At 36.2% G+C, this 19936-nt stretch overlaps 1 protein-coding gene across 2 annotated transcripts in view; it reads right to left on the bottom strand.

Moving 5' to 3' along the window:
- Nucleotides 1-19936, bottom strand: part of FNDC3A (fibronectin type III domain containing 3A) — a 231643-nt gene that overhangs the window by 188963 nt on the left and 22744 nt on the right. For both annotated transcript variants that reach the window (XM_003270084.4, XM_012506966.2), the window contains exon 2: nucleotides 12291-12428. In XM_003270084.4, coding sequence (XP_003270132.1) covers nucleotides 12291-12389 — 99 coding nt within the window. In that variant the 5' untranslated portion in view covers nucleotides 12390-12428. The remainder of the gene's footprint in view (nucleotides 1-12290; nucleotides 12429-19936) is intronic.

Here is a 19936-nt window from a genome sequence, read left to right as displayed (position 1 = left end):
TCTTTTGCATTTTTATATGAAAGGAGAACGTTATGAGTTGAAAAAGCAGAACTCAATTTCTACTTCAACAATTATCTGTACACTTTTTGACAAAAATCATCTTGCGTTATATTAATCTAATGTAAGGACACTTGCAAAAGTGGGAAACATTATCTTTGTTTTTTAGTTGAATGCATTTCCCTATTTATACAGTGCTACTTTCAAGTCACTCTTTATTTCCCCCTTGCTTTAGTCCAAACTATATTACTTAAAAGTTAACAATTTCTACAGGATTCTGGGGTACAGGAGTTGACTAACTTTTGAGTCACTTTGAATCAGAGTTTGGAATTTAACTGTAGAATATGTAGGAGTTTAATAGAACATCAATGCTTTTTAGATCAAGAATCCATCAAAATTCCAGGACCATTATGTTTCATTTCTTTAAGATGTTTATTTTAGAGTTTGATGATTCTCTTTCGTAACAGTTTTAAAAACATATTAAATATATAAAAATATATATTAAGATAGTATAAAAACGCTACAAAATATTTTAGTTTTGTCATATTAGCTTGAATTACATGAAAGTATTTTACTGTCCACTTTTAAAATGAAATAATTTTTCAACTTAAATAATTTGCCCAATTTTTGTTTTATTGGAAATATATATAGTTTAAAAACAAACAAATGAAATGGTATTGGTCTCAAGTCATTCAATAAGAATACAATTTTATTATTTTGTGCCAAATATAAAAACTAAATTCCAGTTTACATTCTTTGTAACTCTGTTCCTGATTGATATTTTATGAACCTTTCTTCCCTTTAGACTATCTTAAAATTTACATCCAATTTGTAAGTCTGATTTTATCATCTCTTAAAACAAGAACCAGTGCAATATTTTATACACAGACAGAACCTGAATATGTGTGAAGTTAATTTTTTTCCAGGACAACCTAGCTGAGTATCATAAATTTTTAAAAATGTGTGTTTACAAAAATGTGATAAGCAAATTTTCAGATCTGCACCTTGAGCATAAGGCTTTTTATGTCTAAAGAAAAGTTAATGGTAATAGCACCAGAATTTTTCAAAAGTATTTGATTTTCTAAGGAAATGTCACAGACAGTGGCATGGTGCAGGCGTGTGGGAGAAAAAAATTAATTGAAAGAGGAGAGTAATGTTTAAATTCTAGCCTTTCCAAAGCTTCTAAGAATGAGAAATTTAGCAAACCACTATTTATTTGCCAGGCAAAGCTGCATCGCAGTTAGAAGATGACTAATTTGGGCTATGAAATCTATGATTAATGGTATTAGAATTCTGAGGCACAAAATTACTGTCACAAAGTATAAGCTTTATTTCAGTCTCAGTAGTCTCATTCCTAAGGTTTATGTTTATAGCTTAGCATATAAGCTATCAGATTTTTAAATGCATATATTTACAAATTTATAACTTTTTGAACTTGAAAATGTGAGCACTTTTTAAAGATTTTATATTAGATTTTTGGCTATTAGTGAAAGTTTTCCTTTTTATTTCCATTTAAACCAAACACAACTTCCATGGAGATAAAAGTTTAATCCAAAGTAACATTATGTAAAAGCTAATCTCAGAAACAAACATGTAGAGCTTTGTTTCTAGGTTTGTTTTAGGTAATGTAAAAACGGGGAAGCACCTTTACTCTCCTACCCAGCTCTGCTTTTTCTGGTTTGTCTTTAGTTTCCTCTGGACAAAATGCTCTGAATGTTTTTGAGACAATTCTCGATCAAGGGTCTAACCAAAGAGCCTGCTATGCATGAAAGCTTAACATGTGTCAACAAAAACGATAAGGAAACTTACTGACCTGTGAAATGGTTTATTCATTATAAATTTCTGAAGTAAGGATCTGAGTCAGATGAAAAAAAAATACCTTCTTTTTACAATTGTTCACCCAGCAGGCTTTGAACACAGTTTTATTCTATATATACAGTCATATGATGAAGAAATTTCTTCATTGTACATGTTGGTAAATAATAAACACTGTTTTCCAAAGTTTAGATACCAATATAAAAATATAAAATGACACTAGAAAAAATGTTGTGTTACATAGAGAATTGGCCCTACTCTGATCATACTGCATTTTTATTCCATAAAAACTCCATTTTTGATGATATCATTAGGAATGACACAGTGTTAACCTCCAAAAATTCATTCCTCCATAACAGCAGTGAGAACACAGGCGTAAATCGTCAAAATTAATTTTTTTCAGAACTCTAGAAATTAACCAAAGGCTTGCAACAGTATGTTCAGGGAAAACAGCTAGATCCTGATATGGACAGTGGGCTTTGTGTCATTTTAATTTGCTCTATTCCCTACTCCGTCTCCCCAGCTTCACAGAAGCCTTGGAAAAGTCTCAGAATCACAGCAGCAGTAAAAACCAGCAGACTAGCAGCCACTGGAAGGGACAGAATGGTTTGGAATACTGTAAGTCTCATCTCCAAAAGAACTGTCATATTTGACCTGTCGGGCAGTTCCCTAGAAACACCCAGTCCCAGGGCTTGTCTTGGTTTGTCCTAACTCGGAGCTCCCTTATTGCAAATAGCTTTCCCCCAGGAAGCATGTGTAAAACAATCAGTGGCAGTTGGTTTAACATCACAGTTGGCTTGTGGTGAGGATAACAATTGGGAAAACAAGAAGCTAACCAAAAACTTGGACAGGAAAAGCTGCAGAATAAGATGTTCGTATGGGGGCTTTCAAAAGCTCTAGTGTGTTCAAGTTAAGGTGTAGTATTATATAAACCTACTTTCATTTTGGCAGTATATATTAATCATTTTAATACCAGTTACGTAGGCCTACTCACTAGGTGTTATATCAGAAATTACTAACATTTTTTTCCCATATCAAATCGAAATTCTCTCAGTATGAATAAACTCATTAATTCCTACGGCTTCACTACCCTGACTATTCTGATAATTTCTGTATCTCTGGTTCGAATCAGATCTTTTTTCCTGAAATTTAATCCATTAATTTACTATTTTTATAGTGATTAAGACCATGATAAATGATTAGGAATTTTAAAGACTTAGCTTTGAATCCTGGTTTTTGCCTTTCAGAAGCTACGTTACTTAACCTAGTAACAAGTTAACACCTTTCTGATTCTTAGTTTCTATAAAATGGAAATATTAAAGCTACTTCTAAGAACTGTTATGAAGATTAAATGAAATAATGCATGACTTGCCTCAGTGTCTGAACACATGGTAAGGGCTCAAACAGTAGCTGCTATTATAACACCCCAACACTGATGGCAAGTTTGGCCATGTGCCTTGTGTTGGTCCATAAAATGGAATGGAGATCAGCATGTAGTTCACCAGGATACCAGCAACATTCTACATAGGGGCTGGGTCTCAGGTGAAGACTATGCGGCGCACAGCCAAAGCAAACCTGTGAAGGACATGCAGTATGAGCAATAAACATTTTGGTAAACTACGGAGATTAAGAAGCTGTTTGTTACCATAAAATAATCTTGCCTATTCTGACTGATAAGACTTAACTACTTAGTAAATGGTCTTGCTATCCACTTACATTTTCAAAGAAAATCCTGGGGAAATTTTTATCCCCTCTCTTAGTTTTGTTCTATGACTTGTTCACCAATTTTACCTCCTTAATATTTCTCAAATTGTGTATCATTAATATGACCTTAATTCAGGTTTTTTTCATCTGATATTACAATACTTTCCCTAGCTTCACTCTCCTTAAACATTTTAATCTGCATTAATAACATCAATAAATTTTGTTTTAAATGCATCAAATGCCTGATCATAAGTGCTTAGTTCTTATTAAATTTATTTTAAAATTCAACTTTTCTTAATCATTTTAATACCACTTACATAACAAATACACACAGATTACCTCAGTATTATAAAAATGTACTTCCAAACTTAAGATGAAGTATTCATAGTATGCATATGATTTGCTTCTTCATTTCTTTTTTTTTTTTTTTTGAGACGGAGTCTCGCTCTGTTGCCCAGGCTGGAGTGCAGTGGCGCAGTCTCGGCTCACTGCAAGCTCCGCCTCCCGGGTTCACACCATTCTCCTGCCTCAGCCTCTCCGAGTAGCTGGGACTACAGGCGCCCGCCACCACGCCCAGCTAATTTTTTGTATTTTTTAGTAGAGACGGGGTTTCACCGTGGTCTCGATCTCCTGACCTCGTGATCCGCCCGCCTCGGCCTCCCAAAGTGCTGGGATTACAAGCGTGAGCCACCGCGCCCGGCCTTGCTTCTTCATTTCTACACTTCAGTCAAAGAAACTTAGGTTCAGAAGATTTCACTGAACAAGTTATACCAAATGAGGAAGAAACAATTTTAAACAAATACAAATTTAACCAAAGAATAAGAAACCGCTGGGCGCGGTGGCTCACGCTTGTAATCCCAGCACTTTGGGAGGCCGAGGCGGGCGGATCACGAGGTCAGGAGATCGAGACCACGGTGAAACCCCGTCTCTACTAAAAATACAAAAAAATTAGCCGGGCGTGGTGGCGGGCGCCTGTAGTCCCAGCTACTCGGAGAGGCTGAGGCAGGAGAATGGCGTGAACCTGGGAGGCGGAGCTTGCAGTGAGCCGAGATCGGGCCACTGTACTCCAGCCTGGGTGACAGAGCAAGACTCCGTCTCAAAAAAAAAAAAAGAAACAAAGGGTAAACTCCACAGTTTAGTTCATGAAGTCAGCACATCTTTGATACCAACTCAGGATATTAGGGAAACGCCCATTATAGGACAGTCTCACTCACGAACACAGACTAAAAGTAAAATCCAAGAAAAAATATTAGCATGCCCCAATGCAGCAATACATTAAAAGAACAACGTATCACAATGAAATTACGTTTAGCCAGAAATATACTACCAGTTAAACATTTAAAATTTAATGTAAATTATGACATCAAAATTTGAAGGAAAAATATATCATTATCTTAGAAATGTTGAAAATACGAGACTGGGTCTCACTCTGTTGCCCAGACTGGAACACAGTGGCACAATCACAGCTTATTGCAGACTCAACCCCCCAGGCTCAAGTGATCCTCCCATCTCAGCCTCCTGAGTAGCTGGTACTACAGGTGTACGCCACCACACCCGGCTAATTTTATTTTTAGTATAAATGAAGTCTTACTATGTTGCACAGGCTGGTCTCCAACTCCTGTGTTCAAGCAATCTGCCCACCTCAGCCTCCCAAAATGCTGGGATTACTGGCGTCAGTCACTGCACCTGGCTTACCCTTTTAGATCTTAGAAAGAATATCCATAAAAATGTATAATAAACATCATGCTTAATAATATGCTGAAAATACTCTCTTTGAGACTAAGAACAAGTCTCAAAATGAGTAAGAGTATAGCAAGGTTGCTGGATATTGAAGCAATATACAAAAATAAACTGTATATCTAACTCACCGGGAACAGAAAATGATACACAAACACACACACACACACACACACACACACATTTATAATTGCATATAAAAACCCAAGTGCCCAGGAATAAATTTAACAAAAGATATTCAAGACCTTTATGGGAAAAATTATAAAACTTCACTGTGACATTAAAAACCTACATAAATGGATGAATACACCAACTTCAACAACTGAAAAATTCAATATTGTAAAGACGCCAATTCTTCCTTCAACCAATCTATAGATTCAACGCAATCTAAATCAAACTCAGCAGGTGTTGTGTGTGTGTGCGTGTGTGCGTGTGTGTGTGTGTATTGATAAGCTAATTCTAAAATTTATATGTAAATGTAAAGGCCCAAGAATACCAAGACCTCCTCAAAGAATAAGGTGGGATGATTTGCTTACCAGATACCAAGACTTGGTGTATTCTTGGCACAAGGATAATAAAACAGATCAATGAAAGAGAATTAAAAATCCATAAATACACTTTGGGAGGCCGAGGCGGGCAGATCACGAGGTCAGGAGATCAAGAGCATCGTGGCTAACACAGTGAAACCCCATCTCTACTAAAAATACAAGTTAGCTGGGCGTGGTGGCAGGCGCCTGTAGTCCCAGCTACTTGGGAGGCTGAGGCAGGGGAATGGCATGAACCCAGGGGGCAGAGCTTGCAGCAAGCCGAGATTGCGCCACTGCACTCCAGCCTGGGCGACAGAGCAAGACTCCGTCTCAAAAAAAAAAAAAAATCCATAAATAACTCTACAAATATGTGACAGATATTTGATCATATCTGTAACAATGTATCATAGATACATGACAAAGGTATCATTGTGGAGCAACAGGAAAACAACAGTTTTTTTCAATAAACAGTGCTGAAATAAGTATATACACATATGGAAAAATAGTCAAATTGGACCTATGCTTGATACAGTTCACAAAAATCAACTCCAGTAGATTTTGGAATAAAATGTTCAACGCAAAAGTACAGTTTTTAGAATATATTTTTAGAAATATTTTCATTGCCTCAGTATAGGGAATTCCTGTTCATAAATACCTTAAACATTTTTTTTGAGACATGGTCTTGCTCTGTTGCCCTGGCCAGAGTACAGTGGCATAATCATGACTCGCTGCAGCCTTGACCTCCTGTGCTTAAGTGATTCTCCCACCTCAGCCTCCTGAGTAGCTGGGACTATAAGCATATACTACCACACTCAGCTAAATTTTAAATTTTTTTGTAGAGAGAGAAGAAACACAACACTAACTCTAGAAGAAAAGAACTGGTAAATCTGACCACATTAAAATTAAAGACTGTCCATCAAGACACCAAAGAGGCCAGCTGCCGGTGGCTCACGCATGTAATCCCAGCACTTTGGGGGACCGAGGCTGGTGGATCACTTGAGGTCAGGAGTTCGAGATCAGCTTGGCCAACATGGCGAAACCCCATCTCTACTAAAAATGCAAAAATTAGCCTGGCGTGGTGGCACACACCTGTGATTTCAGCCACTTGGGAGGCTGAGGCAGGAGAATCACTTGAACCTGGGAGGCGGAGGTTACAGTGCGCCGAGATCACGCCACTGTACTCCAGCCTGGGTGACAGAGCAAGACCCTGTCTCAAAAAAAAAAAAAAAAAAAAAAGGACATTAAAGAGAGTGAAAAGACAACCAGAACAGGGGAACAGGAGAGAATATTCACTACACTTATGACCGACTAAGAACTTGTGGCCAGAATATATATTAACAGTTTGATTAACAGTTTGATAAATCGAAGAAAAAAAGCATTGTTCATAATAATCCCAAACTAGAAATCCCCAAGATGGTCACCAAGAAGAGAACTGATAAATGAATACATTGAGTTATATTCATACATAATAGAATCTGACACTGCAAACTAAAAAGAACAAATTTCAGCAACAGTAAGGAGGAATCATTAAAACAATATTGAATAAGACCAGCAAGTCACAAAAGAATAGTTAAATCAAGTTTAATTTATGTAAATATCAAGAATTGGCAAAACTACAGTATTGTTGTATAGTGAAGTGTATATATAGATAAAACTACAGAGAAAAGTCAGTAAGCAATTATCATAAAAGTCAGGATAGTGGTAACCTTGAAGGAGAGAGGGTGTTACGATGTGGAAGAAACATACAAGCAATTTCTAGGGTATTGGCAGTATTATATCTCTTAGCTTGGCTTGTAGTTACAAGATTTATGCCTTATAATCATATGCTATATTTCATGCTTATTTTATGTACTTTTCTATAAATGTTATACTTCATGATTTAAAACAGGTTTTAAAAAGCTGAGAGCATGTTCTGTGTTTTCTTAGATTCTTTATTTGTCCGTTGGCATCCATTCATCATAGGGCCAATTATATTAACCCTATTATCTTATTTTCTGTATTCCTGATGTTCTGGCACCTGTGGCCTCACTTGCTGGAGAGAGATGGCCCCTTGTAGGGACAGTCAATTCTTATAGATAACAAAAGGCTTGGCCGGGCGCAGTAGCTCAAGCCTGTAATCCCAGCACTTTGGGAGGCCGAGGTGGGTGGATCACGAGGTCAGGAGTTCGAGACCATCCTGGCCAACATAGTGAAACCCTGTCTCTACTAAAAATACAAAAAAATTGGCAGGGCGTGGTGGCGGGCGCCTGTAGTCCCAGCTACTCAGGAGGCTGAGGCAGGAGAATGGCGTGAACCCGGGAGGCGGAGCTTGCAGTGAGCCGAGATGGTGCCACTGCACTCCAGCCTGGGGGACAGAGCCAGACTGTCTCAAAAAAAAAACAAAAAAAAACAAAAAAAAAACAAAAGGCTTGGCCAGAGGCATACTTCTTATATGCAAACCATCCAATCCCAAGTCTATAGTGCCAACCACCTTATAGAACTTTTACACACCAAGCCAATATTTACCCTACCCTAAATCATCCCAGGCCAGGTATTGGGCTACCAAGGATCACCCTTACAGCCCAAAGACGGTCAGAATTATTAAAACTAGCCAATCCAACACTATTTATTTCACCCTGCCTTTCCTGTGAAAACCCCAACAAAAGGTTTGGTCCAGGCTTTTTCCTCATGCCTTCTGCCTCCTGACCAGAACGTGCTGCTTCTCCTTTGGCCCTACCTGTATGACATGATACGTCTCCTTCTTTGGGAAATTTAAGTAATAAAAATCTTCTTTCAATGGCATTAGCCTCTCTGTGCCATCTCTTAAGTTATTTCTGTAAATTAAAATCCCATGGGTACAAATGAGACGGGAAGTTATAAAAATAATAATTTTAAAAGATTAATGCAATCGAGAAGGTACTAATAAAGATGTAAAATAGGCTGGCTAAGTTTTTAAAGATCTTAACTGAAACTTTAAATGCATTCAATCCTTTTGGAAGGTAAGTAAGTAGAAATTAAGAGAAGATAAATTCGTAAACTGCTAAACCACACAAGAAACTAAAACATCTGAAATTTTCTTTAGATGGTGGCAACAGAGAATAGAACTGAGCATTCCACTTGTGCTTGAAGCTTATGTTCTATAAAACTGGTGGAGGTTCTAACAGGGCACACACATTCATACAGGCTTTCCTTCTGCTATCAGGAAAAGATATCTCACAATCATGTGACAAAGAATGTACAATGGTACAGCCACCTTAGAAAACAGTTTGGTAGTTTCTCACAAAGCTAAACACAGTCCTACCGCACAATCCAGCAATCATGTTCCTAGGTATTTATCCACGTGAATTAAAACTTATGTACACTCAAAAATCTGCACATGAATGTTTAAAGCAGCTTTATTTATAACAGCCTAAAGCTGGAAGTGACCAAGATGTCCTTCAACAGATGAATGAATAAACAAACTGGTCCATCTACACAATGAAGTATTATTCAATAATGAAAAAGAAATGAGCTATTAAGCCATGGAAAGAAATTATCTACACCATACTGCTAAGTGGGAGAAGCCAGTCTGAAAGGGCTACATGCTGTATTGCATTCTTAAAAACACAAAACTATAGAGAGATAGTAAAAAGATCAGTGGTTGCCAAGGATTCGGGGGGAGTAAAGGAAGAATGAAAAGGTGAAGCACGGGATTTTTAGGGCAGTGAAATTATTCTGTATGACACTGTAATGATATATGACATTACCCATCTGTTAAGATCTGAAGAACTGTTGTACAACACCAAGAGTGAACCCTATGGACCTTACTTAATAATAACGCATCAATACTGGCTCATTAATTGTAACAAATACATCACACTACTGTAAGATGTTAATAAATGAAGAAACTGTGGAGAAGAGGTGGTATACGAGAACTTTGTACTGTCTGTTCAATTTTTCTTATAAGCCTAAAACTGCTCTAAAGTCTATTTTAATAATGAAAAAGGGCGGCAGATTCCATAACCACAAAAAAAGGTTCATAAGCTGCTTGTCAAAATGAATAATAAATGACTATTACAGCCTCCCTAAAGGCAACACTAGCAGTGATATCAGGAGCAATTCCCTCTATTATGATTCACAAGCCAAAAGACCCACTGTGTATAATATGATACAGCAGGAAATGTTTACTGTATTAAACCAGAAAATATTGAGGAGACGGATAATCTTAATAGCCAACTACAAGAAAATCAATTTGATCCCAAGAGTAGAAGAGAAAACATTCCATATAGCATAATATTCTGAAGAAAAGTCAAGACAAGGGACAAAATATGTCGTCTTGAATTTTTAACATCATGCTTGTGCATGACACTTCCATCTGTCAGGAACAGTCTTTTAGTCTGTGGTTAAACAGGCATCAACCAAGTTGTGTCATATCTCCATAGGTAAGCTATAACTTGGCATATCAATAAGTTCTTGTGTTAAGACAAAGAAATGTCTGCTGTCAAGTTTATTGTGCTCCCACCTCTAATTATTATCTGCTTTGTATACAGTCCCTTACATTCTATCATAGCTATTGGTTCACTCTTTATACTTCATATGCATCCTTCATAACTATCTCCACGTTTTCTGACCCACTGCTTATTATAACTATCTCTATTTATTGAAATCCTGACTGGGATATCCAAAGTTTCTTTAGTCTTTTAAACATTTATTGAGTGCTTTACTTAGGATTCAGCAAACATTTACTGAGTTCCTTCAGGCTCATTTCACCCACATAGCTATAACTACTTTAAGATATTATTACCTCCATTTTCTAGAGAAGCAAACATACTCAAAGAAGTTAAATAACTTGTCTTCGGCAACCAAAATCAAATCCAAATCTATCAGGCCAGTCCAGTGTTTTCTTCCACTCACGTTTAGCTCTCTCCCTACCGAACTACACGCAACCTGCTAGTTAGAATTCAAGGCTTTACACTTCCTTAAACGTTTGTTTGTTTTTAAACTCTACCACAAAACCTGTCCCTAGACCTCCTAACTCCACCTGCTCCTTTAAATCTTGCTAGTAGGTTCTTCTATTCCCAGATCCTTTCTCTATAGTCATCTACACCATTACTGTTACATGATAGCCATGGTGCCTTCAAGATTTCAAGAAAATTCTGCTAACCAAATTTCCTTCTGGGGGAAGGAGAGAAAAGTCTTGAGATGGCATCATGGAGTTATTTCAGCCTGCTGTCTTCCCCTTAACAGAATATACAACTATAGCAACTGTATCAATGTACTGTAATTAACTGCTTAATAGATTCTTTTATACATTAGATTATCAACAAGTTGAAACTAGTGACTGGCCTGGGGCAACAAACGATAACTGAAGACACTTGGACAACCTCATAAAGTAAATGAATACCTGCCACATCTACTATTTTTGTGAGCAGAAAATCTTAACAGACTTAAATTTGACCATGAAAAGCAAGTGTGTGGAATGAAATTGCTGGGATAAGAGCACGTACAAAAATTAAAACCAGGACATAACACTTTTTGCCATGTTTACACAGAACAGAAAAATTTAGAACCCAAGCCAATTGCTACCAATTTTTCAATAGCAGCCCTTTATCTTGTAAGCAAATCATAATTGCCTACTATAGCTACTAAGTTTATAAAGTAAGAAAATCTGACTTTCTTGTTTTTAAGTTTCCCAGGGAGGCAGTATGAGTAACAGTTAGGAGCACAAGCTTTGTATGATGCTGAACAAGTTATTTAAGACTTTCTGAAACTCATTTTGCTTCATCTGCAAAATAAGGGCAGGTGTACCTACCTCATAGAATTGTTGAAAGAATTAAATGAGATCATAAAGCTCTTAGCACAATGTTTATTACATAATGGGCACCTAAACTGTTCCTTCTCTTCCTCATTATCATTTATTATGCTTTTAGTGTTTGTTTCCTCACCCACTGTTAAAATACCTACAAGATCGTTATGAGAATGAAGCACATTGCCTGGCCCATAATAAGTACTTGTGAAAGCTTATTATTCCTATCCCCTTTAGGATTACTGTGGGAATAGTGAAATCAGTGCAACCACAAGATTTTAAATAAAGACCTGGGCTGGGGAAAAAAATCTATCAGCTTTTCAGGAATTGTGTATTTACTTTTGGAAGGGAGAGGAGAATGGGAAGGAAAAGACAACGTTTTATTACTATATAATGTAGGCAAAAATCATAATTTCATAATGACTTGAAATGATTTATAATAATCATTAAGGTACAAGGCTAAACTCAGGGACTAGCACACTATTCGTCTAAAGGAAAACAAAAACAACTTGAACGGCAACTAAATATACACATAAGAAATCTGACCATTAATTAGCAAGATATTTTAGAAGAGACCTCAAAAACAGTCTCATTATTTTTATCATCTTATAAAACTGAACAACATTTTGAACTGGGAATTTAAAACACGAATTAACAGGAACTCACTATTGTGATTTAATTGTTTTAAATTTTGCATAAATATATGTGTATTAGACATAAAGAAATAAACATTTCAGTTTTCTTACCTGTTGTGTTCCATCTGCACTTACAATAGGGGCAGACAAAAGAGAAATATCACTACTTAAGATCTGAGTTGTATCCAGTAGTGGTGGATGTTCTGCCATTATCAATAAGACATTAATATACTGAATAACACTCCAACTCTGAAAAACAAACATATATAGTCATTTGTAAGTACATCCTTAAAATATAGTAAAACATTGTACATTCAAGATGTTTCATTCTTTAACCTAAAGAGATATTCTTGTCAAAAGAAATTCTAGAATACTCTGTTGACTACTTTTTTTTCCAATCAATAAGCCATTTAAGGAAATACATTTCTTATAATTCAAATTACTTTGTCAAAGTAGTCAGTAAGTTTATATGATATAATAAAGTGAATATCAGCAGGCTCTATTTAAATTCTATGTCTGTCTCTCCACCCCTTCCACATCTCTATATAATATTTTATTTAATTTAACCACCACTACTTAATCTAAACACTGGGATAGGCACTAAAATACAGTGATTGAGTGAGGCAACTGTCACTAATTTTTTTCTATGGGCAGACAAGGTAATTATGAAGACTCAATCCCCCTCATCACCCTATCTGTCTCTAGGAACTACACAAGAATAATTATGATTTTTCACTGATTCCTCAGACAAAACATAATGGTAGAAAAATTTGCTCAGGATTACGGTAAGAACCTTCAAGTTTGAAGTTTCAAGCTCTTACATTACTTATTTATTTTGATTGTATTACTCTTTTCTAAGTGATACCTATTTACAATAAATCAAGAACTTCAATGAAAAAACATATATTTAGAAATCTTTAGAAAACTGTACACACAATATCACATACAAAAAGAAAAGTAAAAGATGATGTAAGCAATATTAGTCTATCATATACAATGCTAGCCAATAAAACATCAGCAAATTACATTTCAAGATAAGCAAATTGAGTATAATCATAAATACACTGAATCTATAATGAAAAATAAACATTTTGGAATGTTTACAGCATTCTGCAATTCAGTAGTGTCAAGAGGGTTAACTTTTATAAGAGATTAAATTCATGTTATTTATTTAAAATCTTGACTGCTGAATCTTACAAGTTGATTTAGATTGAAAATAATTTTTCATGTAGATATATAACTACTACTATAAGGTTTTAACAATTATTCAGTATAGGTATCTACTTGAAGATTTCATAATTAATACCATAATAATGTAAAATGAGCCATTTTATATTATTTAATTGTCTCATGAAAATGCATATTCTTTAAACATAATGTTTATATATAAACTAATGCAAATCTAACTTCTGGCATAACCTGTATTGCTATACTAAAGTCCAATAAAATCACTAAGTACTTTAAATCTTGTCAAATAATGTTGCTCTGTGGAATATACAAAGAATTATGAGAAAGAATAAATGTATTATTTCTCCCACTTGCATATAACAACAGTTAGTGTAAGAAACATTTCTAGGAAGCTAATTTGGGATTAACAAGAGAGATTTTGTAGGTAATTCAATTTTCTTAATAAATTTAAAAAAAAACACTGAGCCATTTAAATTTTGTCATTTTATTCTATTTGCAATATTCTATGTACTAGGCTTAGCTAAAACTGCAGGCCGCCATTATTATTTAAATTTTAGAATGTAACAATGAAGATACAACCACAGTTTGGTATCAAGAGATGGACTGGTAATTTTACAAATAGAAATACAGATTTTCTTCTGAACTTTCAAGTTCATTCCAATACTAGTGCTATTAGAGACTGGGTATAGAGCCACATGCTATATTTCAATATTACCATTCCACTTAAGGTATTACCTTTTTAAAATTTTCAACCCATTGGTCAATTTGCCTAAGGTATTATCTTTTAGTATTTCTAAAACTAGAACACACTAAAGTTTCATTTATAAATTGGTTTATTGTATGGCCATATCTATCACATGCAAAGTAATGGATTTTATTTAAGCTTGCAAATTCAAAACTTTTACCCTGCGACTCAAATGCTGGCATTTAGAAACCAGACATTCCTTTCATTCCTTGTGTGGAGAATGCTGTCAGCTTCTTCCTTCAATAAATTACTTCTAGTTTTGTTACTACTCACTTTCTACATTCTAGTCTTATCTTGTGACCTCAAATAGCCTCTTAGTTTTATACACTTATTTTTATTTTTTATAATGTAGTATTTGATGTATTTTTAAAAAGAATAGAAATAACTTACAGCATGTGTTAACATCCATGGAGTAAATACTTCCCTGCCACAGTCCACTTCAAACTACCAATGATTTAAAATTGACCTGCAAATTCCTGAATTTTAAGAACCAACTTTTGTACACAAGTTAAGATAGCTCCAGAATATCACTGTTGATATATCAACATTTATTTATGTAGCAATAATGTGAAATATTAATGTTTGGATCAGTGCTCCGTGTAGAAGCTTGTAAAATACATAAACATTTGCAGACTCTGGGTGAAAAAAACCTGGATATCATTGTACTATTCTTGCAACTTTTTTTTTGTAGGTCTAATATTTTAATTAGTGTCAAATTAAACAATGTTGTTTTAAATGTCAGAGAGGTTGCAGATCTGAATACACAAGGTTAAACCAAAGAAAAGATTCTAAAAGATAACGCAGAAGAGTATCTTCATAACTTTGGGACAGAGAAAGATTTCTTAAGCAGGATATAAAATATATTTCTTAAAACATAAAGAAAAAAGATGTATTTCACTAGAATTAAGAATTGTAATTTCTTTTAAAAAGCTTTAAGAAAATGAAAAGGTAAGTCACAAACTGAAAAAAGGTATTTACAACATATACAACTAACAAAGAGCATATATTTTGAATATATACCAGCCTCCTACAATTGATTTTTAAAAAAAGATAGAAAAATAACAAGAGACTTGAATATACTCTCCACAAAAGTAGAAATGTGGCCGGGTGCAGTGGTTCATGCCTGTAATCCTAGGACTTTGGGAGGCTGAGGTAGGCAGATCACTTGAGGTCAGGAGATCAAGACCAGCATGGCCAACACGGTGAAACCTTGTCTCTACTAAACATACAAAAATTAACTGAGTGTGGTGGCAGGTGCCTGTAAATTCCAGCTACTCGGGAGGCTGAGGCAGGAGATCACTTGAACCTGGGAGGTGGAGGTTGCAGTGAGCCAAGATCATGCCACTGAACTCCAGCCTGAGTGACAGAGCGAGACCCTGTCTCAAAAATAAAAAAAGTGGAAAATGAAATGAAAAAGACTGACAATATCAAGTGGTAATGAAGTTATAGAGGCAAACGCATATGGAACAGAAATGAAAATTCGTAAATCACTTAGGAAAAGTTTGACATTATCTACCAAGGTTGAATATATGTATCCTCTATGACCCAGTTATGATCAGTTATGATCCAGCTATTAGATTCCTGGTAGATACAAGAGGGCTCATAGAAGCCATTACTTGTTAATGGCCCTACATGTCCTTTGTAAATAAACTGTGGCTGTTTCATTCAATGGACTATATGCAGCAATGAAAATTAATGAACTAGTGATACAGGAAACAACATGGATAAATCTTACAAACATAACATGCATGAAAAACACATAAAAGAATACAGGCTGCACAATTTTATTTGCAGGAGGTTCAAAAACAGATAAAACCAATTTATGGTGTTAAGAGTCAGGACAGTGGTTCCCTTTGACAAGGAAGAAAGGATGGAAACATGGGCAAAGCATGAAGGCAGTTCCTGGGGTGATGGTACTGTTCTATGTCTTGACCTGGGGGGCTATTATGTGATGATTACCATTAAGTTATTCACTAAGCTGTATACTGATTATATAAGTACTTCTTTATGTATATTATCCTTCAAAAATTATTTTTAAAAGTTAAAGTTACCAGATGTTCATTCTCAACTGCTGTAGAAAAAGCATTTGAGAAATTCAATATCCTTTCATAATAAAAATAAACTCAATAAACTAATACTAGAAGAAATATACCTCAACATAATAAAGGCCATATATGAAAAACCTACAGGAAAGATCACACTCAATGGTGGAAGACTGAAAGCTTTTCCTTTAAGATCAGGAAAGGGCAAGGATGCTCACTGTTGCTATTTCTATTCAACACAGTGCTGGAAGTTCTACCCAGGGCAACTAAGCAAGAAAACGAAATAAAAGGTATCAGGGGAATCTGCCCCTGATAGTCACGTAGGTTCTTTTCCATTTTCCTTTTCTATTTTCCTTAAGTGTCAGCCAGTCTGAGAAATAAAGGGACAGAGTACAAAAGAGATAAATTTTAAAGCTGGGTGTCTGGGGAAGACATCACATGTCGGCAGGTTCCATGATGCCCCTCAAGCCGCAAAACCAGCAAGTTTTTATTAGTGATTTTCAAAAGGGGAGGGAGTGCACAAATAGGGTGTGAGTCACAGAGATCACATGCTTCACAAGGTAATAAGATATCACAAGGCAAATGGAGGCAGGGTGAGATCACAGGACCACAGGACCAGGGCGAAATTAAAATTGCTAATTAAGTTTCGGGCATGCATTGTCATTGATAACATCTTATCAGGAGACAGGGTTTGAGAGCCGACAACTGGTCTGACCAAAATTTATTAGGTGGGAATTTCCTCATCCTAATAAGCCTGAGAGCTCTAAGGGAGACTAGGGCTTATTTCATCCCACAGCTGGGACAGCCGCCCCCAAAGCGGCCATTTCAGAGGCCTACCCTCAGGGATGCATTTTCTTTCTCAGGGATGTTCCTTGCTGAGAAAAAGAATTCAGTGGTATTTCTCCCATTTGCTTTTGAAAGAAGAGAAATATGGCTCTGTTCTGCCCGGCTCACTAGCAGTCAGAGTTTAAGGTTATCTCTCTTGTTCCCTGAACATTGCTGTTATCCTGTTCTTTTTTCAAGGTGCCCAGATTTCATATTGTTCAAACAGACATGCTCTACAAACAATTTGTGCAGTTAATGCAATCATCACAGGATCCTGAGGTGACATACATCCTCCTCAGCTTATGAAGATGACGGGATTAAGAGATTAAAGACAGGCATAGGAAATCACACAGGTATTGATTGGGGAAGTGATAAGTGTCCATGAAATCTTCACAATTTATGTTCTTCTGCCACGGCTTCAGCCGGTCCCTCCATTTGGGGTCCCTGACTTCCCTCAACAAAAGGCATCTAAACTGGACAGGAAGAAATAAAATTACCTCTGTTCACAGACAATATAATCTTATAGGTAGAAAACCCTAAAGATTACACACACACACACACACACAAAAAAAAAAAAGAAAAAAAAAACCTGTTAGAACTAATAAGTGAATTCAGCAATGTTGTAGAATACAAAATCAATACATAAAAATCCATTGTTTCTATATATAACAATGAAAATTTGAAAAAGAAATAAAAAAATTCCATTTACAATAGCAACCAAAAGAATAAAATACTTAGGAATAAACCTAATCAAGGAGGTGAAAGCCATACACTGAAAACTACAAAACACTGCTGAAAGAAATTAAAAACACAAATAAATGCAGAAACACCCCATGTTCATGAAGTGAAAGATTTCATATTGTTAAAATGTCCATACTATCCAAAGCAATCTGCAGATTCAATGCAATCCCCATCAAAATACCAATAGCTTATTTGGCAGGAAAAGAAAAATCCATTCTAAAATTCTAGTGTCTCAGGGGATCCCAAATAGCCAAAGCAATTTTGAAAGAAAACAAAGTTGAAGGACTCACACTTCCTGATTTCAAAACATATTACAAAGCCACAGGAATCAAAACAGTGTGGTACTGGCAAAAAGGAAGACAACAGACTAGTGAAATAGAATAGAGAGCCTAGAAATAAATCTTTAGCATATATGACCAAATAATCTTCAACAAGAGTGCCAAGATCATTCAATGAGGAAAGGACAGTCTCTTCAACAAATGATGTATGAAAAACTGGACAGCCACATGCAAAAGAATAAATTTGGATTATCTTACACTATATACAAAAATTAACTCAAAATGGATTAAAGATCCAAATATAAGAACCAAACTGTAGAACTTCTAGAAGAAAACATGGAGAAAAGCTTCAAGATTTTGGATTTGGCAATTATTTCTTGGATATGACAGCAAAAACACACATAACAAAGGCAAAAACAGACAAATGGGACTTAATCAAACTTAGAAACTTGTGCATCAGAAGACACAATCAACAGAGTAAAGAGATAATCTATGGAATGGGAGAAAACATTTACAAATTGTCTTAGCTTGGTCTGCTATTTAAAAAAAAAAAAAACAAGAGTGTGTAACTGAAACAACAAGACATTTATTTGTCACACCTCTGGAGGCTGGGAAGTTTAAGATCTAGATGCTGGCAAATTTGGTTCTTGGTAAGGATCCTCTCTTCCTGGCTTTCAGATGGCTATCTTCTTGCTGTTGCCTCACAAGAGGGAGAGAGGACGCTCTTGTGTCTCTTACTCTTCTATATAAGAACACTAATCACATCATGGGAGCTCCACCCTCATGATCTCATCTAAGCCTAACTATTTTCAGTAATTATCTCCCAAAGTCTCCATCTCTTAATACTATCATTTTGGGGGTTAGGGGTTCAACATATGAATTCTGGAGAGACACGAATATTCAGTCTATAATATTCGGCCCCTGACCTTCCAAAATTCATGCCATTTTCATTCTATCCCAACAGCCCCCAAAGTCTTAACTCATTGAAGTATCAACTTTAAAGTCCAAAGTCTCATCTAAGTATCACCTAAATCAGATACGGGTGAAGGTAGAGGTACAATTCATCCTGAGGCAAAATTCCTTTCCAGCTTTTGTGAAACCAGACATGTTATGTATTTGCAAAAGACAATGGTGGGACAGGCACAGGACAGACATTCCCACTCCAAAAGGGAGAAATCAGAAGAAACAAAGGGGTGACATGTCCTAAGTAAGTCCAAAACCTACCAAGGCAAATACCGTTAGATCTTAAGGCTTGAGAATTATCATCTTTGATTCAATGCTCTGCTTTCCATATTCACTGGGGTGATAGTCCTGCCTTCCAGATACTGAAATGGCAGCATCACTCCCATGGCTCAGTGAGGTAACCTGTCCCTTCTGCTTGGTGGAGCCCTGACCATGCAGCACTCTCACAGGGACCTTCCCATGAGGCTCTGCTGCGGGGCAGTCCTGCCCTTTAAAGCTGAGGTGGAAGCAGCCTTGCCCTTTGGGCCCATGCACTTTGGATCTGTAGTGGGAGTAGCAGCCCTGATGACCTCTGAATTGCCTTTGGAGTCCTTCTCCCTTTTCTGAAATGATCATGCGTGTTCACAGTCTTCCTTCATTCTATCCCATGTTCTCTATTTCCTTTAATCTCAGCTGGCAGTGTTTCTAATATAATTCAGTCTCTATTCCTGGCTTCGGTTGAGATGGCTATTAGGTCCATGGTTTACACCCACACTAATCTCCTTAGCAAACGGTCAGCAAGCCACACCTTTGATGTTCTCTTCCAAATGTTCTTTATCATTTCTGTAATATGGACATGCTGAGAATTTTCCAGATCTTTAAGTTCTGGTGCCTTTTGCTTAATAATTCTTTCTTCAATTCATTTCTCTCTTCTTACATTTTACTACAGGTTGAACATCCCTTATCCAAAATGCTTGGAACCGAAAGTGTTTAAGA

Source organism: Nomascus leucogenys, chromosome 5 (assembly GCF_006542625.1).
Source record: "Nomascus leucogenys isolate Asia chromosome 5, Asia_NLE_v1, whole genome shotgun sequence".
Lineage (NCBI taxonomy): Eukaryota > Metazoa > Chordata > Mammalia > Primates > Hylobatidae > Nomascus > Nomascus leucogenys.
Note: the sequence above shows the minus strand (reverse complement) of the source record. Positions and strands in the feature narration are given on the sequence as shown.